At 39.7% G+C, this 27078-nt stretch overlaps 1 protein-coding gene across 1 annotated transcript in view; it reads left to right on the top strand.

Moving 5' to 3' along the window:
• Positions 1-6640: 6640 nt before the first annotated feature.
• HAO1 (hydroxyacid oxidase 1) overlaps positions 6641-27078 on the top strand; it is a 47092-nt gene continuing 26654 nt past the window's right edge. Inside the window, exons 1-2 of the mRNA XM_017648142.3 lie at positions 6641-6820; positions 13082-13233. Of these exons, the coding sequence (XP_017503631.1) occupies positions 6684-6820; positions 13082-13233 (289 nt within the window). The 5' untranslated portion in view covers positions 6641-6683. The remainder of the gene's footprint in view (positions 6821-13081; positions 13234-27078) is intronic.

The raw sequence follows: 27078 nt of genomic DNA, 5'->3' as shown, positions 1-27078 counted from the left end.
ATGCATTGTTTGCTAGAACATTCACTCTTGGAGTGCTTAGCCGTCTTGTAAGAAGCCCATCACCTGAGGCTATAATGATGTGAAGAAGTCTTAGTGACATGGAGAAGCTTCAGGTGGTAGGTATTCTGGTTGGCTGTCCCAACTGACCAAACCTTTTGAGACATCCCAGCCAGGGTGCCGGAAATGTGAGTGATTAGCCTCTGATGATTCTAGCCCCTGTCCATTCATGTCATACCATCTGAGGCCACACATCAAGGGAGTGAAGCTGTCCTCGCTTGCTCTGTCCAAATTCCTGATGTACAGAATCCATGAGCATAACAAAAACGGATCTGGCTTTATGTCACTAGATTTGGGATGGTTTGCTATATAGCACTGGATAACGAACAGCAGACCTCAGGTACAGCAGCTACCTGTTTTTATTCTTTTCCACAAGCCATTTATCCAGTCAAGAAGATTACTGAGTGTCATTTTCTTATACGGGTCTTGCTCTGAGATGGCTTACTTTGTTCAGTTGTGTTAACAAGGAGTGTGAGTTCCATGCCCCAGATTTGAGCCTACATTGAACTGAGTTTGAAATGGCCTTTATCACTCAAATATCTTTTAAAGTTTACATTTTATTGACAGGATTTGGGAAACAGTAGCTGCTCCAAGCCTTTTAAACCTCCACATTTCTGGGTTCTCTCTTTGGAGAATCTCTTGGATACCTCATTGGGGAATCTTTTTTCCTGTGCATAAGCCAGCCAACTCTTTGTGAGCTTATTTAGTTTTCTTGTAATAATTCACCCAATACAGACAATAGTAGCCAATTCATAGTACATACTTCACGTTCCAACTCCTTCCCTTGGGGGCACGTGTCCATTAAGTACATGATGCACCTTCTGTTACTGCAAATGACATAAATAAAAAGGGTTTTGCCCCTGCATGACATGAATTTTCATCCTCCCTGCCTTCAACAGTTTTCCTACCACTCACTCCCTAACCAAATACCCAATATATATATTTTTTTACTCCCTCTCTCATACTATTTTTTAAAGTTAGTCAGGGTGGGTTGGATTATACTTCAATAACAAGCTTCAAAATTTCATGTCTTAAAATGAAAAGTTTATTCTTGCTTACACTACAAAGCCATTTTGATCTGGTAGGGAGCACTTTCCATGATGCCCATATGTGGGAGCTCAGGCTGAGGGGGCAGCCATTCTGGAACATTGTTAGTTGCCGAGGCAAAGCAAAGATAGCACCAAAGGGTTTCAGCTGGCAATTAAATTCTCTGTCCTAGAAATGACGTACTATACTTCCCCCCATGATTCTTTGCCCAGAGCAGGGCCCATGGCCCAAACGTACCACAAGCAAATCAGGGCGTGCAATCCTAAGACAGGCCTATTTACTGAAGGCCTATGACAGAAAGGCCTGTCTGCTGAAGAGCAGTAATGACGACCACAGTGCACAAAGGCCAGTGCCAGATGGAAGAAAATATGGGAGAACGCATTTGTGACTTCAGGGTGGTTTTCTCCACAAGACAAAAAAGTCCAAACCAATAAAATTATTGATAAACTTGACTCCATCCTAAAATCTAAATTTCCATAAAGTGGAAGACCAATAATTGAGGAAAAATCATGAACTTCAGCTTTTTGAAAATACTGTGGATTGGGTTTACTGGGAACAGGTCTCATAGAACACCTATGGATGTGAGAAAAATATTAAAAGCATATTTCTCAATGTGTTGCTGAAATGGCAAGAAAGGAATGGATAGTCTCGAAAAATCAAATAAGCAAACACAGGAGGAAAACAAAAACAAAAACTCGCCAACAAAAGTTGGTAAATGACACTGAAGCTGAGGTTTGCCCGAAGCACATGTACTAAGCTCTGTCCACTGAGAGTTTTTGTGTTTGTAGCTCTGCAGCTGAGGAGAGAAAGCCATGAGGACACCTGTATAAAAATGGGAACCACTGCCTCAGTGGAAGGGTAGTGGTGGGAAAAAAAAACCCCATCTCTTCCTGCAAGGGAAGACCCAAAGGGAAATGTCCTGTTTCCACAGACTACATCTGGGATAGTAGGAAAAAACAAAACTGAGTAATTCCTATGTGTAGTGAGTAGTCAAATGATTTCTTGCCCACGTCTTACCATTTGCATGATCTAAAATATGTCAATTCAATCATCCTGCTGAAAATAACTTAGTTATTTTAAATATAACATGTATTTCTAAAGGCTCAAAGAGTTAATGAAAATATACACTCTGAACCCAGTTTTGGAGCTTTATGTTAATAGCCTCATGGACTTTGGGGAACTGAAGACAAACTGTATTGCTCTAAGGTGGATACTCAAAAGGATGTCAACCAATAGTGGAGAAGCCCAGGTAAAGTCTTTGCACCCCTCATCTCCATCTTCAGACCACCCCCAGGTGACTGCTTGCAAAGTCCTGCCCTGTTGCCCTACATGAAAGAGGGAAGATTTCCAGAAGTCTGTAACATTCACATACCCTTTCATCCCAGCTCAAAGCCAGGACCTCAGAGAGTAACCTGCTTAGTGGGTGAACCAGAAATTAATATCCTACCTAGAGGCAACTTGCCTTTCTAGAATTTGGCTCTAATTAGAATAAGGAGGGAAAAATAAAGGAGGGATAATTATAAGAAAATGAGGAGGCATAAGAAGAGGAAGGGGAAGAAGAAATACAGAGGAAACTAAGTCAAAGATGAAGGCACAAAGAAAGGAAGAGAGGGAGGGAGGGAGATAGGGAGGAAGGAATGAAGGAAGAAAATGGAGAGTATCTAAAACCACGTGCTGTCAGTCATACAGCTTTGAGGCTGATGTTGCACTTTTCATGTGGGAAAAAAGCCAAGAATTTAGTAAAAATGTGCTGATACATATATATATATGTATATGTGTATATATATATACACATATATATACCCACAAAGGATCTGTGTCCAGAGTATATAAAGGAATTCTGCCAATCAGTAACAACAAATCTAAGAGAGAGAGAAAAAAAAGACATGAGTAAGCATTTCACAAACTGGAAAAATAAAAGGCCAATGAATAAACTTATAAAAGATGATCAAATCCATTAGTCATCAGGGAACCGCAAAGCTAAACTGCCATGAAATCGTTTTTACCCTTGGAGGGGACTTCTCTGGCTGCCCTGGGTACCCTGGTGTCTATAGGTGTAAACACGGCCTCCTCTGGAGCCTAGAATGGTGGAGATGACTGATTTCACTAACCCTACCCCTCACTGAAACTGAGAAGCCTCTGGGAAGGGTTAAAAAAAGAAACAAGACTTTCCCCAGGCAGTAGTTTTAATCACCTCTCAAGACAAGTGAGAGAGACGGAGGAGAGGATGTGGAGTTCTCCGGCGCATGCTCACATATTCCTCAGCGCTGGAGGCAGAAGAGTTAGTTACCGGCGGTTTGGAAAATACCAAGGGTAGTGGAGATGGTGAGGCATTACTCAGCTGACCATTTTATTGGGATATTAGGACGGATTGGAAGTGAATTGAGATTTTATGAAGTCCAGTGTTAAAACATTACAAGGTCCCCATTCTTTTGGCCGGGTGCAGGAGAGCAACCCAATCCTCCTGAGGCCAGGGCATGGGCATTTGCAAGCCGGTCTCCCAGACCGGGAGGGGCCGGGGCGAGTGGGCTCCCTGCAGCTTGAAGACTCCGAACTTGTTCTGTCCTGTTAACGCCCTCAGCCCCTCACTTCACAGAGGCCTGGAGAGGAGTTTTACAGAACACTATTGTCTCTGAAAGAATGTGAGGTATTTAAACAATGTAATTAACACAAATTAATCCAGACACTGTTCTGAACTCCAACCACTTCTTTCAGTTCTTGCCACCACAGTAATTAAGCAACGCGAGTTTATCCACTTAGATGGTATTGCAAATCAGCTTGTTGGCCACAATAGTACAGAGGAGAGTGGAACTTTTTAAAATTCAAGACTCTTTTTAAAAAAAAATCCTCCTTTACTCTCCATCTTGCCAAGAGCAGTGGTTCTCAAGTACTACTGTACACTAGAATCATGTCAGGCTTCTTACAGCACAAATGGCTGAAGAGTTTCTAATTCAGCAAGACTGGGCTGGTGCCTGAGAATGTGCATTTCTAACAGGTTCCCTGGTGTGGAGAAAGGGAAGGTTCCTATGGCCAGGATGCTCACCTGGCCCTGATAGGTTGCTCACAGTGTGCGCAATACCTTGTTATTGACTCTATATAAAGATCTCCACCCATTGCTCTGGGCTGCACGGGGGCAGGGCTGCACAGCTGCAGGAGAGCAGAGACTGCAGCGGTGGCAGCGCTGAGGACAGAGGCTGAGACAGCTGCAGGGGCAGAGAGGCCCAGAGGCAGAGACCGGCTTGCTGCATGCAGACTGGCTCCGAGTGGACGGGATTCTAGTGATTGACCTGCCACCGTGGGAATAAAGTTGGGTATAAACCCTTTCACCCCAAGAATGTTCCACTGTCATTTCTTTGGTCACATTGAATCCACAGTGAAACCCATTGGCAAGACGCCTGGTCAGGCTGTTGCTGGTCCAGAGCCACGCTTTAAGAAGCACTTGCCTTTATCTTTACTTTCACCAGGGCTTGACCTGCTGAAAGTTCATTCTAGAATATTAAATTTCCTCTGCATCAAAATTACATTAGTTGCAAGGTGCTATCAGTTTTACTAATTGTTGAAGTTGCAAATAAGTGAATATGTTAAGTAAAAGGTTGTGGGGAAAATGGACGTTCAGGTGACCCTAAAGTACTTGATGATGTAAGTGGCCTACTGCTAAGACTACTGCTTCCACAACCGTAGGCAAAAGCTGTTATTGACTGAGTCACTATACAAAGAGCTCTGCCCATTGCCCTGCAGAAGGCAGGCAGAGGAGGGTTACAGACCTAGAAACTGCTGGATGCAGACATGATCCTAGTGCTGGGCCTACAGTGAGAATGAGAATAAAGCCAGTATAAACCCTTTTACCTCAAGAATGTTCCATTATCATTTCTTGGTCTCACCAAATCCATAATGAACTTTCTGGGGGCTGAAACCCTCAGGCAAGAAAAAGGTCAGGCTTTAATCTGCAAATTTTGAATCAGTTGTTAGCAGCAGTTAAGATTCCTTAGATCAACTTTCACAGTGATTTTTGTTAACTATGAAATCTATGTTTTTTTTTTAGGACTCCCTTATTATATTAACAGATTCTCACATTCTAAAAGCAATTTTACATGTCATGTTACCTATCACCATATTGATGCAAAAAGTAAACATTTTGTGAACTTTTGGAATAAAACTAATTCAATGCTGATCTACCAACATAAAGCTTTTTTATCAAATTAAGGAGCAGGGAAGTGAGACTGGAAGGGAAGGCAGCTAATACAGGGTGGGTTATCAGCCCAGCTAATGCTGCAGGCAACTGGAGCCCGTGGTGTGGAATATACATCCAGGAGCCCACCAGCAGAGGAGTCAGGGAGCTGGGGTATTGTTGGGGGGAGGTTGGCGTTCCTATGGCCAGGATCCTCACTGAACTTAAACCACTTGATGTAACTGGCCTGTTGCTAGGTTACTGCTTCCACACCCTAGGTAATAAGCTATTCTTGCGCTATATAGAGTTGGCCCAGTGCTCTGGGTGGAGGCAGAGATGCTAGTGCCCGACCTACCGCTGGGAGAACAAGCCGGGTGATAAACCCTGTCACCCCAACAACGTTCTTCTGTCATTTCTTTGGTCACATTGAAACCATAGTGAACTTGCCTGGAGCTGAAACCCATTGGCAAGAAGGTATTTAAAACCAATTCTCTCAAGTCCTTGCTTGAGGGTTGTTCTCTGGGACAATGATTCCATAGCACTTTAGTGCACCATGTGGGTGGAGAAGCAAGCTCCAAGCTCAAGAAAACAGTCTACAGATGCCTTCGGATGTAGGCAGTTGGAACTCAGCTGCTGAACAGCTGGTGAGTAGCTTTAGGTGAAGGCTCCTAGACTGAGACCCAGGTCTGACTGATGTCAAAACCATTGTTTTCTCAATCATGTCTTATTAATACACATCTTCCCCAGGTATTCCATGATGCAGTGAAATTTTAGATTGAGACCACAAGGTCTTTTGGAATGACGTCTGCCTACATCCTTTCCAGTGCCAGATAAGATTTTTAAAAGAATTAGCTGTTAATTTGGCCTTCATGTTCCTTGTTAAAGCTGAAGGTTTATAATCAGCCGAATTTCATATTGGGTAGACACCTGTATTTATGGGATACCCATTCATTTCATGAGCTCTTTGTCACATGATATGTGCATGATCCAAATGTGGAAGAAAAATGAGTGGGCAGCCCACTCTGGGTACCAAGCAAAGAGCAAAGGTACATACTGTGTGGAAGCAACAGCCTTAGAATGGAGCCAGGAACGATTCCATGCAAATACTACTCTTAAGTTGTTCATTTTTGACTCATTTATCTGCCTTTTTTAATGTGACAGATAACTAATCCCCTCTTAATGCCTCATCAACCCTAACTTCTTGTGACTTAGAGGTAGCTCTTCTTTGGCAGACGGCTGCAAATGAAATTTCAAAGTCTAAGCATATGTTTGCTCACTTAATGTGTCAGAGAACTAAATCTGATCCTTGGGGAAGTCTGTTAATAATTGACAAATAATGGAATTGTCAGGATGTAGAAGGCAGTGCAGGGAAAAAAAAAAAAGAGACCTGGGGTGGTGATCACCTGTGAGGATGTTCCCCCAGCTAGTTTGTATCAATGATTATGAACAACACGCTAAATCAGTACTTCCGAAGTCTATTTATGACTATTACAGGTCTGGGGCAAATGATCAGGAAACCTTGGCTGATAATGTTGCAGCATTTTCCAGGTAAGAAAATTTAACTTTTTACATCATGTTTTAAAATTACATGAAGGCATTCTACCAGAATAAGATCTCCTAGTTCGAATGTTGATGATGTGAAATTATTTGCCTAGATACAATCTAGGGAGGGGGAGAACTCTCAGGCTGTGAGTAATCTTGGGCTTTTAATTTAAATTGTTTAAAAATCATCCAAGCCTGGGAATCTTGAACAGTTGGCTGGAAAAAACCAACCCTAATTTTCCTCACTGGGAATTATGTGGATAATTAATCTCACTACATATAAAAATAGCGATACATTCTGATAAGTAGTGATAGTGGGAAAAGAATCCATTTTCTGAGTCTGATACTGAGGGTCTGTGTTTACTGTGTGGAAACAGGATTAAATACAAGATAGCCTTCTTATCTGGTCAAATCAGACCGAATCGTTGCCTCCTATGTTTCCATCCTGTTGGCTTTCCTCACTCACTTTGATTACTGTTGTCTAAACCTTCACTTCAGATTTTTCATTTGTCTATCTGGCGTTAATCTGTCAACTTTGCTGTTTCATCTGTCCTCCAAAGTGCTTCATCTCTTTCCCCAAATTAATTTTCCCTTGACTTTCATATTTCAAAGCACAAGATGGTGGGTGTCATGGTTTATGTTTTCTGTTTGTAATAAAAACAAGAAACAAAATAACTTTGAAGGAGTTTTTTTCTCTCCGCAGTTACAAAAAATAGTTTATTTGCTGGGGTAGGGGTGGAGAGCCCTCAATACATCATACTCTTCCAGGCTTACCCATGTTACATGATAGCCTTTAGTAAAGCTGATGAGGGTTGTGAATGCTCACTGATGGTGATATGTTAAAAAAAAAAAAAGCAGAAATTATCCATGGGAAAGAATCTGCCTTTTTGATTTCTTCTTTAGTCTAGAGTAACATCTCTCAAAATCACTTTTCTGTATATAAACTGGAAAAAATGAAATCATTCTAACCAAGGTGGTCCCTGGCATGTGGCACCAATTCATCCTTAGGAGCCTGAGACTGGGGCAAAGGGTGGGGCCTCTCCAAGCCCCTAAAAGCCTTGACTTTGTCTCAGATCTTCCCTGGAACTTAAATTAACTCAAAAAATGCTGGAAGAGCCATGGAAAGGAAAAAGCTGGCTGAGAGTGGAGGAGCTTAAAATTCTGAATGCCTTTTCCATTATTATTTAACCTTTTGAGCCCCTTCAAAGTTTTCTGCTCTTGTAAGATGCCCCTTCTTGGACCCATAGCAACTGTTCACTAGGTAATGTGGTTTGCCTATTAGTACTCTCCTGAAAACAATACTTTAGCCCAAACTGGTTATTTCAACTAAGGAAATGTCAGGCCCTTGACAAGCTGATGGAGTGGGTGTCTCTGCATTCCTCAGGTCACATGCTCAGGTGACCACCCATTCCACTTATATATAGCCTTCCTCATCTACCCTCTAGCCCCCTTCTCTGAACACTAGTTCATTAACTGAAACTTAATTAGAAATCTCTGTGGGCTGAACTCTGTCCTATATGCTGAGGACAGAGCAGTGAGCCAGACACAATTCCTGTCCACAGGAGCTCACATTCCAGTGGATGCACACTGATCTTTGGCATCCATAATGCTGGTGGTTTGAACTGATGCAAAATGATTCCACAACAATTGGCCCAGTGAAGGCCTCAAAGAGGAAGTAAAGGGGTACAGCAAAACAGACAGACCACCTACCTCTGAACCCTAGAAATTCTATACACTTTGCAAGATGTAAAAGCCTGTGGTGACTTCCAGATTGTGAGCTGGGTGAGTGACTCATGGCTTGTGTGAATGACACAGGACTCCACTGAGCATTCCCTGGCTATCAACGTGCTGAGTAACTTTGGGACAGAACACAGATCATGAGAATGAGTTTGCAATGTCGCCTTTCTCTTCTGTTCAGATTTAAAAGGGAAAATCTATGGATTAGTCAACTTTCTCTGGAGGATGGCTGAAACTCTTTTACTATCAACCACTTGAGGAGTTTTTATTGCAGCAAACATTAGGGGGCATTGCCTATGTGAGATTTTCATTCCTCTTCCGCTGTGTAACTTTCTAGGTGAACCTTCATTCCTTACCCTGTATCATCGAGCTGGTCACATGAAACTAAGAATGCATTTTCTTCCAGGGTTGTGGTGGCTCTGTATGGATGGAATGAAGGAGATCAATCTGAAATCTCTCATTCTTTTCCAAATAAAGACTGCAGAATGACCAAACCTCAGATAACCTGCTATGACACAATGCCAGTGCATTTTAAAAGACATTTATGAAATGTGTATACCTTCCCCTCCTATAAGTGCAATAAAGGGTCATTCACAGTGACAGCTTTTATCTCAGCATTCAACTCTGACCACCACATTTTGGAGTTCTGGGGGCATGGCTTACTTACATGACCCAGCAGTTGCTTGGAGACATTTCTGGATAAGACTTGGAACTCTATTATGGTTGTGACTGAAAAATAAAATATAAAATAAAATAAATGAAAATTAAAAATAAAATGCAAAAGACAAATGAAGTTAAACAAATGGGACCACACCAAAGAACATTGTTTCCTGTTGTAAACACCACAAAATAGAGCAAATGTCAGTTTGCTACAGTTTGCATGGTCTGACCTGATTGGAGTTGATTAAAAAACAAACGCAGTAGTTTGTGTCTCTTACACATTAACTCAGTGCATCCTTCTCAAACACAGCCTGTATGTGTTCTGTGGCTTCTTGTGAAATTATCATTGTTGGAAAGTAATTCTACCATTTGGGTGTTTAGAAGTCCTGATGATATTAGGAAATGAAGCTCTTCTTTTTCCTGTTGCATCACTTACACTGAAAATTGCATGGTTTTCTTTTCAATAACAGATGGTAAAAGTGCTATCATTCTCTCGTTTCCATATTTGAGAAGCAATATAAACTCATTGATGGCATTTTCTATATTTTCATGGGCGTAAATGTCACAGGATCATTCAGCTAGTGTGCCCAATAGGTGGAAGCTGCTTTTTACTCTTATGTTATGAAAAGCAGCTAATTGTCTCTTGCTTTTGAAGATTCACATGGGAAGAGGTTTCATATCCCAGCTCTGTTTTCTCCTCCCCTTCTCCCTCCCTCCTCCCCCACCTATCTGTATTGGACCCCAAAGCTGTGCTTGTTTATCCAGACAAATATTGACAAACCTACACACACACACACACACACACACACACACACACACACACACACACACACACACACACATGCCATTTCAGGCTGTTCATGGGCCTTTTGAAGCCTACCTACACACCAAGACAATCAAAAACTGGTTTGACTGTTTAAATATGCTTAATTATCATGCTATGCCTTTTTCAGACTTCAATGCCTGCCAGCCTCTTCCTTTTACTAGGGTGATTCAGAGGCTGATAGTAACCTAGTTAAATGTTTTAAAGTCGCACAATATTATAATGAACGGTAAAAAATAAGATTACAAAAGTTGTGGTATATTTTATGTACATATATGCATGTATTTTATGTGTTTTAAGTGCTTAGAATAAAAAACAAGTGTGGGGAAATTGGAATGCAATATGATCATCTTACAGAACTTATACAACACTCATTTACTGTGCTCAATTGGTGGGATTCAGATTCAGTCACCGCACACAGCTTTAAAGTTGTGTGATAACTGTCTTCTTTTAATGGAGTACCCTGTCTTAGGGAGTGTGGATGTCACTTGGCTTTTTGATTAATTAAATTTGAGGCCCTTGTTGAAATGTGAAGTGTGCGTTATGAGCCCTGTGAAAGGACTCCCACCTTTCCCCACTTCCTTTGCTCAGGCATCTTATTTTCCATTCTTTGAAAAAGGTTTCTTATTCATTGGTTCAATTGTTTTGGCAACCCTCACATGCTTTTTCCAAAGCGGAGGTCCCATTAAAGCACAGTCCAAGGTTATATATAGTCAGCTATTATTTTACGCAAGATTTGGGAAGATCACTCAGATTGGGGGTGGGGTCAGGTGGGGAAAGCTATTGAAACGACTTGATAAGATTGCGGTAATTACCCTTTGGAAAATATCAAAACGTGGAGGACTTTTTGAGAAAATCCATTTCCCACTCTATTGATCTTACCTAATTTTGCCTGAGAATTGCATTTTGTGCACTGGCTGACAAGTCTGTAACGTCATCCTCAGAACAGAAAATGTGTAAGGGGAAGCAAAGCACACCGTTATTAAAGGAACTGCGCCACCATGTGGACAAGCCTAAAGCTACGATTGCGCCTAGCCTATGTGTAAATGGGGATTGGAGATTTGAAAATGTCCTTGAAAATGTCCTTTCTGCCACACACACACACACACACACACACACACACACACACACACACACACACACACACACACACACACACACACACACACACACACAATGCCCCGCAGCTCACACACACACACACACACACACACACACACACACACAATGCCCCGCAGCTCTGTGTGCTCTTCATAAAAGCTTTCATTGTTTCCTCAGCTCTATGTAAATATTAATGCCTTCCAAGGCCAGCATGGGAGCGACTGCTATTAAAATCTTTTTCCCTCATTCTAATAATACACTTAGAGATAATTGGTAATAAAAACTCTCTTCAAGGCTTCTGCCTCTCCCCCTGCAAAATGGAGATCAAAGAACCACGCTGTGAGGGTCAGTCGAGAAGAAAAGACTTCCAGCGATAGATCATGTGGTGTGACAGAAAATAATGACAATTATGATGTTCAAAGGAACTGCAGAGAAATCGCACAGTAAAACTTCTTTATTATGCTTTCCAGGGGCTGGCTGTTTTCACTTTATTATGTAGGGAAGGATTGGATTACAGACCCTTAACTGTTCCACGAAGCAACATGAAGGCAGAATTTCTCCTTCCGCTGCAGGAAGTAGGCTTCAATTAAGGCTTTGGACGTTCAATTTATTATGGTGACTCCATTCTCAAATCACACTTCGCTGTATTAACTAAACATCTCGATCTCTCTGGAAGCAGTGTTAAGTTCAGCTCGTGAAAGGGGAGTGCTGGTTAGGTGTGTGTGTGCCTACACACTATTGTCTTTGGGTTCATTAGAAATAGGGCTTTATTTTCTTTAGTTTTAATCAGTTACTACTGAGGAGTAGAAAAACCCTGAACAAATAGGAGATATAAATTTTGCTGAGAGGAAAGAGAACTAGGTCTCCTGTAAATTTTACAGGACATTTTTTTGTTCTTGGTTTGCTGGTAGTTTTCATTATGACCTGAAAGAATTGAAAAAAATGTCATTTGAGATAATATTCAGGAATCAAAAAAATTTTAAGCGAAAACTCCAGTCTCTGCCAAACAACATGTTTGAGGAAAATGCTCTATTAAATTTAAAAAAATATTATCTTTCCTCATCATCACACTTCAATAGATATAGAATTCAGCTTAAGGATTTTAAGGAAACGACATTATAATTTTAAAAGTAATTTTCTGAAGCTACTGTCTGTAATATATATTTAAAAAAGACAAAGTAGACAGATCTCAAACTATAGTCTAATCTTCGTGCCTTTGTATTCCACCTTCAAAATGGCTTGGAGGAAGTGAAATGAAAGCTATGGTCACATAAAAATATTGGAGTGAATGTTTATAGTGATTTTATTTATAATTGCTGCAAATTGGAAACATTCCAAGTATCTCTTAGTTGGGAAAGGATAAACAAACTGTGGTACCTCCACACAATGGAATACTATTCATCAATCAAAAGGAACAAACTATTCATGCAAACAGCAATGTGGATGAATCTCAAATGCATTATGCTAAGTGAAAGAAGCCAGACTGAAAAGGTTACATGCTATATGATTCCATTTATATGATATTCTTACAAAGAGAAATGAATACGACAAAAAAAATATATCAGCAGTTGTTAGGGGATTGTTGAGGGAAAAGTTTCACTACAAAAGGAAACAGGGAAATTTTTCAGGGTGCTTAAACTGTCCTAGATGTTGATGGGGCAGTTCACAACTGTATGCATTTGTTAAAGCACACAAGACTGTACATTCAAATGGGGGAATTCTACTATGTGTTGCTTATACCTTACTGAGAAAATGGCTTACGAAATTCATTAGTATCTTATGGTTAACTTCCCATCTTAGCAAACATTAAATTTGTCTCTTTTCCTTACCTTTGTCAAGTAATTTGCTGGATGGAAAAACTATGAGATGTTTTTCTCTTTTTAACATAATCTCAAAGCTTTGGTCATGCTTTTAGAATAGTAAAACCTTTCTTTTTAAAATTCTAGATGGAAGCTATATCCACGGATGCTCAGGAATGTTGCTGGAATAGACCTGTCATCTTCAGTTTTGGGGCAGAGAATCAGCATGCCAATATGTGCTGGGGCTACCGCCATGCAGTGCATGGCTCATGTGGATGGGGAGCTCGCAACTGCTCGAGGTAGGCAGAAAGTGCCCCGGAAGGGACAGAAGAGGGCTAACATTTGGTGACTCCTTACTCTGTATTCATCAAGCAAGCACTTCCCTGTATGTTTTTACACTCCCCCAAATTAAGCTCATTGATTGCCCCCCAAGTGCCTGTTCTTGTACATACTGCTCCTTTGCTTTTTGGCTGGCTGACTTTTTGTGGGCAAGGTACTCTTTGTGCCTGAGTTTGATCAGCTGTAAAACAGAATAAGAATTGCATCTACCTTCTTGGGTTACTGTGAAGAATCAATGAGTTCACACACAGAAAGTGCATAGCACTGCCTGGCACCGAGTAGTGGCTCAATAACATTTGGTTCTATTGTGAGTAGTAAGACCAACATCTCAGAAAATGGAGGTTTGAGAAATTGACTCACCCAGGGTCATACAGCCTAGGTAGTTGCAGAGATGGAATTCAACCTTGTGGCTACTGTATTTCAAAACCCTTCCTGTTCCCCAGACCCATGTGCTTCTCACAGTGGAGGCCAGTGCAACGACTTGGTATTCTGTTTTCTGCCATTGTTTTGATCCATGATTCTTTTCTACAAATAGGTTATATCCCCAGTAGGACATTTCTAACTACCCAATAGGATATGTTCTAACTGAGTGAGCAATGAGAAATTCAAATACGATGTAAAGAAATTCCTTACTACGGCTAATTTATCAACTCCCAGTCCCCTAGGAACTATGAACATTGGAAAGGGTATGCCCAGGGATAAATCTCCCCATATTCTGCTTCAGAAACTCATATAAACACTGGGAATGAATTCTATCTGACTTTCTTTGATTGGTAAGCAGGGTAGGAAATTCAGGCCCTTCCACAGAATTCTGCCAGAGATCAGCATGACATAGGAGGTTGTGCTGGACAGACAGACATAGGTTAGAGCCTGGGGCTTCCCTGGTACTAGGACCACACACAGAGAAGTGTGTGGACCCAGCCATTTGTCTAAAGTAATTCTGAAATATGGGTAGAGAAAGGGCTGGAATAAAAGAAACCTTCCCAAGTGTGCCATAGACAACAAACATTAAAACAAAAACAAACAAATCAACACAAAAACCGGAAATCTCCGTGCTCTCAAATTTCTATAAAATTGAAAACAAATGACAGACTAAAAAAAAAATTAAAAAATTATGAGATTGCAAAGGGTTAGTGTCCTTTGTATGTAAAGAGCCCTCATATTTGAATAATAAAATAATATATAACACCAAAAAGAGCAGAACATTTAAGTGGAAAAAGACATAGATAAAATAACAAAAAGGCAATTGTGGGAAATTTACAAATGGAGACATAAAAATGTCAAATATATGAAAAGTATTCAATTTCACTTAGTATCAAATAAATGTAAATTATAGCTATATCCTTTATTTTCTGAATATCAAATTATTAGTTTAAGATTATACAGTGTGATGAGGTTGGAAGGAAAATGTGCATTTTCAAATGCTGAGAGGAAGAGTGTAAAGTGAAATACCTTTCTAGAAAATAATTTGGGATGGTGTATCAAAGCTTTAAAAATGTGAATTCCACCTAATGCTGTAGCATCTGTTCTATGAATTCCAAGTTGATAATTACATTTTTGAGGAATGACAATTCTGCAAGGATTTTGATGCATTTGTTATTTTTAATGAAAGAAAAGTTGACAAAAAGCACCCAAATGTCCCATAATTGGAGACTCATTGCAAAAGTTGAGCACATTAAAAATGGGATAAAATTTTAAAAAATCATGTCATAGAAAAGATGATAGTGGTATGGAAAGATGTTGCAATATATTAATTTTTAATAATCATTTGCAAACAATAGTAAGGTCCCAAAATACACTTATTTTTAAAGACAAAGATTGCAGACTACATTTAACAAGTATTTATTTATGAGTGATTATTCCTTCTTTGTATTATTCTTATTTTGGGTCCATATTTATAAAATTTCCTTTGAATTATTTTGTAAGAAGGAAACAAAAAGAAACGAACCTAAAGGAGGAGAGAAAAAGGGAGAAGGGACCGTGCAAGGAATGGAAATGAAGGAGAGGAGGTAAAAACAAAACGGGGGGTGCAATAAGCAGAGCTCACTTGGCTCAGCACCCTGAAGCCTGCAAATTATTTATGAATCTGTATGTTACTTTATTTGATGATGATGGTTGTCACTGTCCCCATTTTGTGGGCAAAGAGCCCGAGTTCCAGAGAAAGCAGGTTTTCATAGTAAGTAAATGACAGACTTTCTTTCCACCTTACCCTGATGGTTCCATGATCAGGGCCCCTTATTTTTGTGGGGATGGGGTGGAAAGAAAAATAAGAAGAAACCCTGCATAGAAACTAAGTGGATAGCGTATGTAGGATCACTTTATCCAACATTACTTCCTCCTGGTACTAACCATGAGGTATTATTAAGCGCCTGCTGGAGTATTCCTCCAGGTATATCTATAAACATTAAGAAGCAATTACCATGTTCCAGGCACATTCTAAATATATTACAGGTATGAAAGCATCCAATCCTTGGAGGACCCCAAAGAATAGTACTATTATTAAGCCCATTTTACACATGAGAAACTGAGGCACACAGCAGATGAGTAAGTTGCCCAGGATCACACTCATAAGTGACAGACAGGGATTCATACCTGTGTAGTCTTGGCTCACTACCTTGTGTTGCTTTTAATAGCCAGAAAATCCCATCAAATGTCATGAGGGGGAAGCCATTATCTGTCAATTACAGTCCCCTAAAAGTTATTAATTTATGGCTTTGGTGCATGCAAAGCAAGCCCCCAGGAAAGTGAGATACATGATAGACATCAGGATTAGGTAGAACAGATAAAGCAAAGACAGTGTGGTAACACAGAACACAGAGATAGGTTGTACACACTGCCCTGGAGAATCTAAGATCCTAGATCAGGTTTCTGTATGGAATATCAGTTTATATGCAGATTTATAGTAAAAACCTCCATCAAGGATTTCAACATTTTAAATATATTCTGCTATGTTACAGTTACCAGCTATGGATTGATAGCCTATTTAATGTTTAGATAAATCCTGAAAGACTATGGTGATCAGCTCGTAATCAGGAGTATTCCTTGATTGATGTGTTTTGGCTGTAGGGCAGATAGGTTACTTGGAAGGAAAGCATATATGCCTGGAGCAGTTGCCCTTCATACTCTGAATATCCTCCTTTGTTATTTATCATTTCTACCAGAACTTGCAACTTTTTGCCTGACCCATTTTCTCTGGCAACAGGAGCTGATGGATGGGTTGGTTGTGGGTGGGTGAGTTGGAGGGGACCCCTCAGCTAATTTATCCAGTGTTAATGGATAAATACTCCAGCTCTAGTTGCTCGGAGTAACTAAAGCACTTTCTAAATATTATCACCTAGTGTTCTTCAGTGGGATTGATCCTTCTTTGCCTTCAAAAGTTACCTGCCTATTGCACACCCTTCACTGACTGCCTTCCCATCCTTCTCTCACGTTCCTACTCCTTCCACTCGCCTTGGGATCACCCCCATTAAAAGCCTGCACTCCTATTTTTGTCTCACTGTTGGCTTCTGCAAAAATGCGAACCAGACAATGGCTAGTTGAAGATTATATATAGCCACACACAAATTTAAGTAATAGTGTAAGGACATTTCTGTTTGGTAGTGATTGCTTTTTTTTCTCAAAACTCAGAAAAATTCACATGGGAATTATGCAGCTGATATTCAATTTACCCTATAATTTCAAAACATGGAAATCCTCTCTCAAGCAAGCCTGATCCTTGAGGAGATGTTGAAATCTATGGAAGTTGTTGTGAAGGTCATTTTTTCCCACCCTCCTGATTATCTGGCTCCTAATCAAGATTTTCTGTTTCCAGAGCTGTAGCCCCCAATTAGAAGAAGTTGAGGCCAAGTTCAGAGGACAGGGGTTAGTTAGCATTGCTCTCTGCAGAAAGCATCCCCATCAGCCTGGTCAGTAAGAGTAGGGGAAGGCCATTCAGATCAGGGAATGGTCTGGCTTGAAAAATTTAGAATGGATGTCCAGAAAGTTCTGAAAGTTGCCACAATACCACAGTCTCACATTCCCAGTTGGCTCTCCAGATGTCCTCAGAGTCCTGCTTCAAGGGTCTTTTGGCCTTTCTTCTCACCATCCCCAGGACCAATGGGCCCAAGAACAGAGGTCTACCTTTGGAACAGCTGGGTGGTTTCAGAGCGACCAACGGAAATACTCTTTCTCCATTTTCAAGATGACAATAAAATACAGGGAGTCAGTTATATTTGAGTTTCAGAAAAACAGCAAATCACTTATAACTGATTGTCTATGTTTATTTGCTGTATCTGGTAAGCCTAGTTGAATAAAAGCTCTTACCTCTAGGGGTTCTTGTGAGGATCACATGAGACAAATGCTAGGAAAAATTTCCCAAAATGGGGTACACATTTTATTGGTCCCTCAGAGTCCAAAGTCCCCCAGATCTTTCCCTTCCACATAAAAAACTGACTTTCAAAAAAGTACATCTGTCTACATTTTAGTGGGAATAAAAGCCTCTTTTTACTTTGCTAAAGATATTTTTGTTTTAAGTTTAATGCAGTCAAAGAAAATGGCTTTATGCAGTAAAAAAGAAATGGCTTTAAAGGTCAGACTGGTAACACAAATCTCCAAAGAGGGATGACGTTAAGAAAACAACAATCCAAGCTTGGTGGTGGAGACTGAGCGAACCTGAGATTGCAGGTTCCATTTTAAGGGGGCAGCCACCTCTTAGGCCAGCTAGCTGTTGCCCCAAAGGAATGAGGATGTGGTGGTGCCAAAACTTCAAAAACTGAAGAGAAGCCAAAAACCTTGATTTTTATGTGTAATCTCCTGGTTTTTATATCTTGGCAAATAAATCAGAATTCTTTAAAACACTGTTTGGGGCAACAATGTGTGGGCCAAAGTAAATACTTTTTGTGGGCTCCTACTGTCCCCTGGGGTGTCAGGCTGGGACATCTGATTTATGTGAAAATTCACCACTGACTAGTTTCATTTCTGTGGCAGGTCATTTGCACTCTCTAGGAGGATTACGTTTCCTCATTGATAAAGTGAGCTGCTTAACCAAGAGGAGTGGTTGGCTTACCCAGTTCTGAGGAGGTAGGGATTGTTCCTAGGGAGCTTAGGAAGGTTTGGTACATTACTGTGCACACAGCTACTTGTGTCACATGTTGGGATTCAAAAGGACAGTTCTTTAAAGAAGGAGTTCTGCTGCTAAGACAGAAACAAGGAAAAAACCTCCACAATGAGAAAACTCGAAAAACAAAATCAGAAAATTCCCATCAGGGATAGATGATCTTTGCGATTTTTTTTTCAGTATATGAAAAAGTGGTTTGTCCCCATTTATAATTTTTTCAAATAGAAAAAGAGACCATTCAAAGAAGAGAACTGCCTGTCCTTAAATTTCTGAAATCCCACCTCTTTCCTCTACCTTCTATCTTTCATGCCAGCCCTGGAGAATATAGTCGTGTGAAGGTTTATGTGCATTTGATTTTCATTTCTCATAACTGCATTCTTGGAATAGATGAGAGCAAGCAGATATGTGTTTATTTCTGAGTCTTGCTGAAGACATAAATATATGCTCAATAAGTGCTACATAAATGTAAAAGGTGATACTTCAAACTCTTGCGAAAAATTATTATTTATTTATTGAACAATGAATTTGTGCCAGGCAATTTGCAGTCGTTAACTTGTCTATCTCTTACTACCATCTTCAAATGTGTGAGTCCAAAGCCCTAACGTGGTTTCTCTAAATCCCATGGCTACGGAAACTGAGGCTTAGAGAGGTTAAATACCATGCTCCAGATTAATAATCACTTATGCAATGCTGTCTATACCATCCTGGTCAGTAACTGACATTCCCAAATGTTACTAACTGCAGCCAGCCCCTAAAACAAGCTCTATGTTACAGTCTTGGAATAGTAACTGCAAACTTTCTATGTTTTTATGGTTTTATCCTTTTAGTTTTGAAAGGATAGAATAAGCCACAGAATATGAAACTCATTAGGAAACGTGAGCCTTGTGCAAAACTTAGGAGCATAAATAATGCTTTAGGTGGAAAATTTTAACAATTTTTTTGAATGTTAAACAACAAATATTAGAACTCCTAAAACTCTTTCAAGATGGAAGGAAAATAACAGGGCAACACCGAGTGGAGAGCAGTTTGCTGTACATTGTGTTATGAATTAGAGATTTATTGCAGTAGAGGGCTCAGCCAACATTTTAATAACTGATACTGTTATAATATTTGAACAGTCATACAAATACCTCTACCTATAATGCCACATCCATTTGAAACTATTAGATTTTTAAGTTTTATCTTTAATATAAGTTGCAAGGATGAACACAAAATCATTTCTGCAAATATTTAACATGATGAAGGAAATAGCAATAATAAATAAATACTAGTAGCATATAAGAGAGGTGGTCTCATTAGGTTAAATTCCCATCTTGCAATATAAGTAGAGCATCTCTGACTTCTCAAAGAGCCAATTAATAAAATGCTTAATATTCCACTTAGGCTTTTAGAAGATTATCGTGAAAGCTCTCTGGTTTTATGCACAATGGCTGTAATAAAATTTTATTTCATCCTCCGTGGAGCTACATTAGCTCTTTTGCTCCATTTAAACATGGGAAATGAAAAGGAAAAAAAAAGATTAAATATTCATTTATCCTTTTGCCTCTGACTTGTTATGTGGACAAGCACCACATGAGGGAGTGCTGGGACCTCAAATGGAGAGAAATTAAAACCCACTTAATGCGTTCCAGGAATGCTCAGCATATTAGCAAATTCTTATTAAACTGTCAAAAAAAATTTTTTTTAAACAAATTCCTGCCCCTGGATGCAATTAGAGGCTACCACACAGGATTTGATGGGTCATAAAACCATTAAATCTAAACACTTTCTTTTAGAGCCTAAAAGGCTAGAACATTCCAAAGTGAAGTTTCGGGACTCAGCTATGATTTGACCACCTATTAAGGTGCAGGTGGAACAGATTGTGGAGTAACACAAAGAGCCATACAGACCCCAAAGAACTGAATTAGGGTGTAGGTGAGAGCTTTAGCTGTTGAATTTTCTGGATTTTCCGAGATTAAGTGATCAACCTTAATATTGAGTGAAAGACCATTCAGCAAGAAAAATTGTCATTTCCTTTGCTCCAGACTCAAACGATGTATTTTTGAAAGCTTTATTGACATATATTTATGTGTTGTACTAGGTGACCGAGTAGATATACATTTCAGCTTACCTGTGAGGAAAATATCCCCATTATTCTCAATTTTACCGAAATCCAGGAAAAGCACCAGATTTACTCTAAATGAAACTTTTTACTCTTTCTGAAGTGAGTGGCTTTTTTTTGCACCAGGTGCTTGGACTTGGTATCCCTATCTTAATCCTCACAGTAGGCCTGTGAGATGATTTTCTTTTATCATTTTCCTCATTCAGCAGCGGGAAAGGATGCCCTTGACCGAGGTCTATGCTAATCAATGGTTAAGATGGGGTTTGAACCAAGACATGTTTCACTTCAGAGTCTCACCTACTTGTTTGTCTTCTTCCATTATTTTATTCATTATTACTGAGAAGAAACAAAATTAGGCAGATAAATGAGAAAGGACAGTTCACTAAAACTTTCTCCAAATTATGTCTTTTCAGCATTTGGAAGGAAAAAGCTCTTTGCATTCTGTAGTTAAAAAAAAATCAATTCACAACTTTTCTCACCTTTATTTTCAACATATGTACTCAGCTCAATTTTGTTTCAGATTTTTTTTCCAACAATTAAAAGTGGATGGACTTACTCTTTCTACACACACTCATACACATTACATGTATGTGCATACACACATAAACACATACATATACACACAACACACACACAATATACATATAAAAAGATTATGGACCTCTATATGCATAGTACATATAAAAGAGCATAACTCATATATAAAAATTTTCAGAACATGATAGATTCAGCATTGAAATCATTTTGCAATGAGACAAACTTCATTAATCAAATACAGCTTTTAAGAAATTAGACTCTAGCTATATCAGAGACCAACATCAGATTGATAGGATTTCTAGTATTTTGCACCAAAATTTAAGCTGTTGGGCAGCTTTTCTGAGAGTAGGAGATTGCTCCTTCTCAAATTATTAGTGTGCCTAATGACATTAAAGTGCGACAGTAGAAAATCAGAGGCTCACATGCCTATCCCCACACCATGGTTGTTAAGCTGAGGGAGGTTGATTGAAGTCTTCACATGCGAACTTGATACTCCTTGAAACTGTCATTCAATGGCATCTCACTGTGCTGTGATTTCCTTGTGATATGCCAGTTACATCAGGACCTGACTGCTCAATAAAGTGACAGACTAATACCCTGGGAATCATTACAGTAAAGCTAATGTTACAGTCTATTGCAGAGTTCTGTCCCAGAGACCAGAGGTGAAATTGAAGCAAGGAAGGGAGAGCTAAGATGTCATTGCAACTAACTGTGCCATGAAAATATTTCCATACAGTAAAAAAGAGTTCTGGAGGTATAGTGACAGTGTGATCACTCAAGATTATATGCTCCAAATTCAGACAACAGACCATCACTGGAGCACTAGAAAGATGAAATCTGGTTCCCTGTCCTCTCTTGGCAGTGTTTAAATTGGTTATATCCCCTAGAATCGTTAAGATTTGTTTGGCCACTTCTAAGTATTTCACACATAATTGTAGTGGAGGTTTTGTTCTTCTCTTAGATTACTGATTTCAGAACATTATTCTTCTGAGTGATCACAATAGTAATTTTAGACAGTCAGACAATAATGTTGTTTGTGTCTTTAACGAATGAGTATAGTGATGGGGTTTCCGCGTGAAGAAAGGCTGACATGCTCAGGGAATGTTGGGGTGGACGTATATGCAGGCACTTCAGCATGTCACCCTAAGTTCAGAATCACACCATGGCTCGGTACTTTGTCATCGCATATTTTCCGCATTACAGAATGGCTTCCTGTGCAGGGGACAGAATGCGTTTTCTCAACAGAATTTTCAGTGCAGCTGTTTTGGTGACTAAGTTTTGCAGAAGCTCTTTAATCAAATGTACCTAAAATAAATGTTAGGCCCTTTCATCATGTTATCCCTTTTCCTTTAGACACGTAATTTTGGAAACTTAACTCACCTTTCCCATAAAGGAGAGCCATTTTCAAAGAAATAATTTGTACCCAAAGGAGCACATTGCTTAATTGTTCAGCCCTAATCTGGGTATATGATTTGTCCCACATGAATCAGTGTCCAAATAATAGACATTTACTCCCACTGATAACTAATAGTTTGTATTTTCCTCTGTGGCTGTTGCTGTGTAATGGCTTTGAATGAACACCATTCTCAGACGTGTGATAATTCCCTTCCTTGTCAAGCCCAGCATGATGAACTTTAGTTTTATTTGACGATTCGGCATGTTATTTGTTATGTGTACGATGGTTCGACCTGACATTAAACATGCAGAAGCTATTTCATAATTGATAAGCTGTACCTTCTTAGCTTTAAGTAACCTCTTTCTCTTCTTATCTTTTACCATTTAATTAATTAATTAATTTATGATTTTTTTTCCCTTTGAATCTGAAATCTAGGAAGCTGGGCAAATCCTGGATATGCAAGGCTATGAAATAGATCTAACAATGTTTAAGTGTGCTGAGGGGCTATTACTGTAATGCAGTTTCATTCCCTGACTTTAAAACTAGTAAGAGATGAATGCATAAGAAAATGTGTAGTGTCCCTCTCCAGAAGGACACCAAGGGAGGGGAAAGACAGATTCATTATGAGCAATTGGCAAGCCATAAGCGAGCCGCTATGTACTCTACCACCATGTTTCTCCCTCCCATTTTCTATACATTCCTACCTTTCCTTAGGCCATCAGACATATCTACTTAACTTGGGTGAGTCCTTGCGAAAGAAAATATCCACCTTATTGTTCTCAAAGTATAGTCATTGCCACTCAGGACAGGTTAGAAATGCAGAATCTCAGGCCCTACCCCAGACCTACTGAATCAGAATCTAAATTTTATCAACATCCCCACATGATTCCTATGCACATCACAGCTTGTGAAACACCGGACAGAGCCGGAATAAAAGCTCCTGGTGGTTCTCGGCCAAAGACATAGTTTAAATCCTCAAAGATGAAAGAGTGTTAGATATGGCACGAATATCATTCCCATCTGATGACCCTCTAAGATCTGAGAGCTGATACCAGGATGCTTCCTGAAATAAGCAGGAAGAAGCGGATTCTAAAGGAATGAGAGAGACGTATACAATTAAACAACTGGGACCAGCAGATTTAGTGTCCCCTAAAATTTAAGTCCATGATAGGTTTCCTCTCTTCTGTCCTCCACATCTAGATTGCCTGGATCAGATATAAACGTTTCCATTAAGGCTTGATATAAAGTGAAACCCTACCAAAATCTAGAAGTACAATTGTATTTCTTAGCCGTGGGAAGGATTCTGCCAGTACAGGCTGTTTTACAAAGCTATTTACCTGTTCTAGCCCAATTAAAACACAGTACATTGGAGTTTAGGATTTGCATCAACCCCAGAGGTGGTGGCATTCCTATCTAATATGAGTTGATGTAAAGGTCAGTAGGTGATTATAGGTTCCATATTGTAGAAAATTGTGTTAATGCTGACTGAATTGTTACCTGGGAGGCAGAACTATGCCCAGTCCTCTGCCAGTTTATTGCAGACCCTTGTAGTGTATTCCCACCCTAGGGCAAGTGATTTAACCAGTAAGAAAATTTACTATGGGTAGGTGTGAGGATAATTTATTTTGTTAAAACAGAATGCAGTATTTTCTATTAGCCCATAGCTCATTTTGGGGTGGAATGGAGGGGTTATAGGTGATAGTGAAGTATTATATTAAGCTCATTTATTTCCATATTATTATACATACATTTGCATGACAAAAGACTAGAGAAACAAATATGTAGTAAGGATTTTAAAAGTTTTCTTCTGCAAATTTCTTCTTTAAAATTAGATCTACTCTGCAGTTCCTACCATGGACTTCTTTACCTGTAGACAGATCAGGGGGAGGGGAGGGGGTGGGGAAGGCATGTTCCTATTACACATCTTGGATTATTTGCTATTGTCTTCTTGTGTTTCCAAAAGGAGGTACATCCTGGGAATGTAGGAATTAACTCCTTTAATATCCTCTCCCTGTATCAGTCCTAGTACAGAATTCCTTGGCCTAAAGAAGATTCCTCTCTCTCTTAAGAGCTTTCTTGCTTAAGGTGGTGAGCATTTAACACTCCATTTTCAAAGAAGAATGGGTATTTTGTGTATTTACATCATTGCAGAGGAAAGCAGGGTGTCAAGAAGATTATGAATAGTGATAAGAAATCCAGGTCCTTGGTAAAATTTTGAACACTTAAAAAGCTATCTAGGACTTTCTCTCCCACTCCCCCATCCCCGCCAATAGTATTAAGCATTCTCTTACTTAACCCTTTACAATTGCATGGCTTCAGAGTTTATACAGAAAATGTTCACAAACAGCTCGTTGGACTATCCAGTAACTGAGTGGACAGGGCAACAGCCATGGTTGAAGATATTTTGCAAATGAAATGTGCATCCTGGATGGCAAGGTGGGGACTGTAGACCAAGACATCTGACTCTCAGTGCATTTATCCTGCTGTCTTTCTGTAAGGCAGATGTTATTACCTAGGTCATTTATAGGCTTTATCTTTCATGTTTCAATACCCAAGTCCTGTTAGGGTTTTTTTTAGTGATTCATGTGTGTGTGTCTCTCATAAGCGTTTTTCCTATAGCAAGGGCATAATGTATTAGTGTTTCCTCTAAATAAAGGAGAGAAAGAAAGAAATATAAACAAAGTCTGAATATATCTACAGCATGAAAGTCTAGGTGAGTATCCTTGAAGATGTATTTTAGGGGTAAAAATGGAGTGAGTGGAAGCAAAGAAACAGAATCCTGGGATGTCTTATGGAATCGTGTTTACCTGCTACTGTACCTTCCTGGATATGTTGTCTCTTGGATATGCTGCTACTATGAAGGCTAAAACTTTTAGATATGGATCAACAAGAGGGACCTTGGTCATGGGCAAGAACCAAGTCTTGCCTTTTTAGTAGTATCACCTCAGGGTTTTTGCCAGAAGTTGCAAAAATACAACACATATTGGAGTCTTGTTATTGTACCACAAGTTAGGAACAGGGCTCCTTGCAAGCTGATTCCTGTCCTTTGTAGAATGAAATCTGACAGTTGCTGCTTTTGGGAGCAGAAGGTTGGAGTTTCATTGTGGAAAATGAATAGGGAGAGAAAGTGGATTCCAAAATACATTTGTGCTTTCAAGTGCTAGACTAGGATAACTCTAATTAGAATCTCTGAATGAAGTCTGACTATGCCAGGGTATTTATAAAATGTAAAAGCTTGTAATTTTTGTCCCCTAAAGAGTGATGCGAGCTACAAGTGTGTAGCTTTATCTCTCAGGCAAAGATGATATGAGATATTGAGCAACACATACAGCGAAGGACTTTGGCCAGTTAGAAGAGATACTCAGATGCTGGTCTCTAGTCTCTGCATGCCCCCAGCTTAGCCAAGCCTGACTTTAAATTGTCAGACTCTATGTGTGTGTGGAGGTGTCCAGGGGTTCTTCGGAGAGAGAAGGGAGTGATGGCATTTTGAAGGGACTCAGGAAGGGGAGCATCATTTACTTCAGAGCCATGGTTATTTACCAATTGGGATGGAAGAATCTCTCAATATTTTAGCAAGCAGAATTTTCATACTGGTGTGTACCAATTTAACCAAAAATATGTCCTCAGTAGGACCAGGCTAATTTGTGATTGTCTGAGTGGTTCTTGCAAAAGCTCAGGCTCCCTTATCTCATTCTAACATAATACTGTTGAAACAATAGATATAACTCAACAATAATGTTCCTTTATCACAGCAAATAATCACAGGTGAATAGGATCACAGTGGTCAGTAATATATGTTCAAAGAGCGTGGAGCTGCCTATGTTTTGCTCCTGTCTCCCCTGGGAATAATATCTTAGCCTCAACTCATAAAATGTCAATATAGACTCTGAAAGTCCCTGCATTCAGGAGACTCTTGGAATAAATTCATTAAAATACCAAATATTTATTGATGCCTACAACTGGATAAAATGGTAACTTAGAATTTGGGAGGCCCTAATCCAAAAATTCAGCCTCATGGGATTTAATCATTAGAAAATAAACATTGTGTACCAATAACATCAGAAGCCATTAGTATTAGAACTGGCAGACTCCAGATATAGGTGGCATGGACTGACCTTGCTTGTCTCTGGGCATACCTACTTAAGGGAAAGGGGTAAAATGTTTGTGAAGGCTGACACGTCAGTGAGGTTGATAGTTTAGGTGAGGTATATGTTATTGGTGCATCAGTTTGTAGCATTTTAACAAACTGTGTGGAGTGTCTGTAGGTGTTTCTTATGAATTCAAGATCTTTTTAAGGATTACCCACTGGTTGCAAGTTTCTAGGTCTTCCTAGAGTTGTTGGCATGGTGACATTCTTCAGGGACATGGCAGAACTGCTCCCTTGGGTGTCATGGCCTGACGGACTAGGGGGAATGTGCTTATCTATGCTTGATACCAGTGGAGTCCTTGGGGCATCTGGGAGTTCTAGAAATATCATTGCCCTGGGGGAGTGGTCAGACATGCTGCATTCTCATCTCACTCAGCTGCTCCCTCTGTGTGGCCTTAGTTAGGTCACAGCCTCTTCAGGACATATTTTCTTTATAGTAAATTGATAGTTAGGGGATTCTGACGCAAGCAATCAATGTCCCTTGCCTTCCTTCCAAATAGTGATGGATGACCTGGAGCTATTTTCCATA

The sequence above is a fragment of the Manis javanica genome, chromosome 5 (genome assembly GCF_040802235.1).
Source record: "Manis javanica isolate MJ-LG chromosome 5, MJ_LKY, whole genome shotgun sequence".
Lineage (NCBI taxonomy): Eukaryota > Metazoa > Chordata > Mammalia > Pholidota > Manidae > Manis > Manis javanica.
Note: the sequence above shows the minus strand (reverse complement) of the source record. Positions and strands in the feature narration are given on the sequence as shown.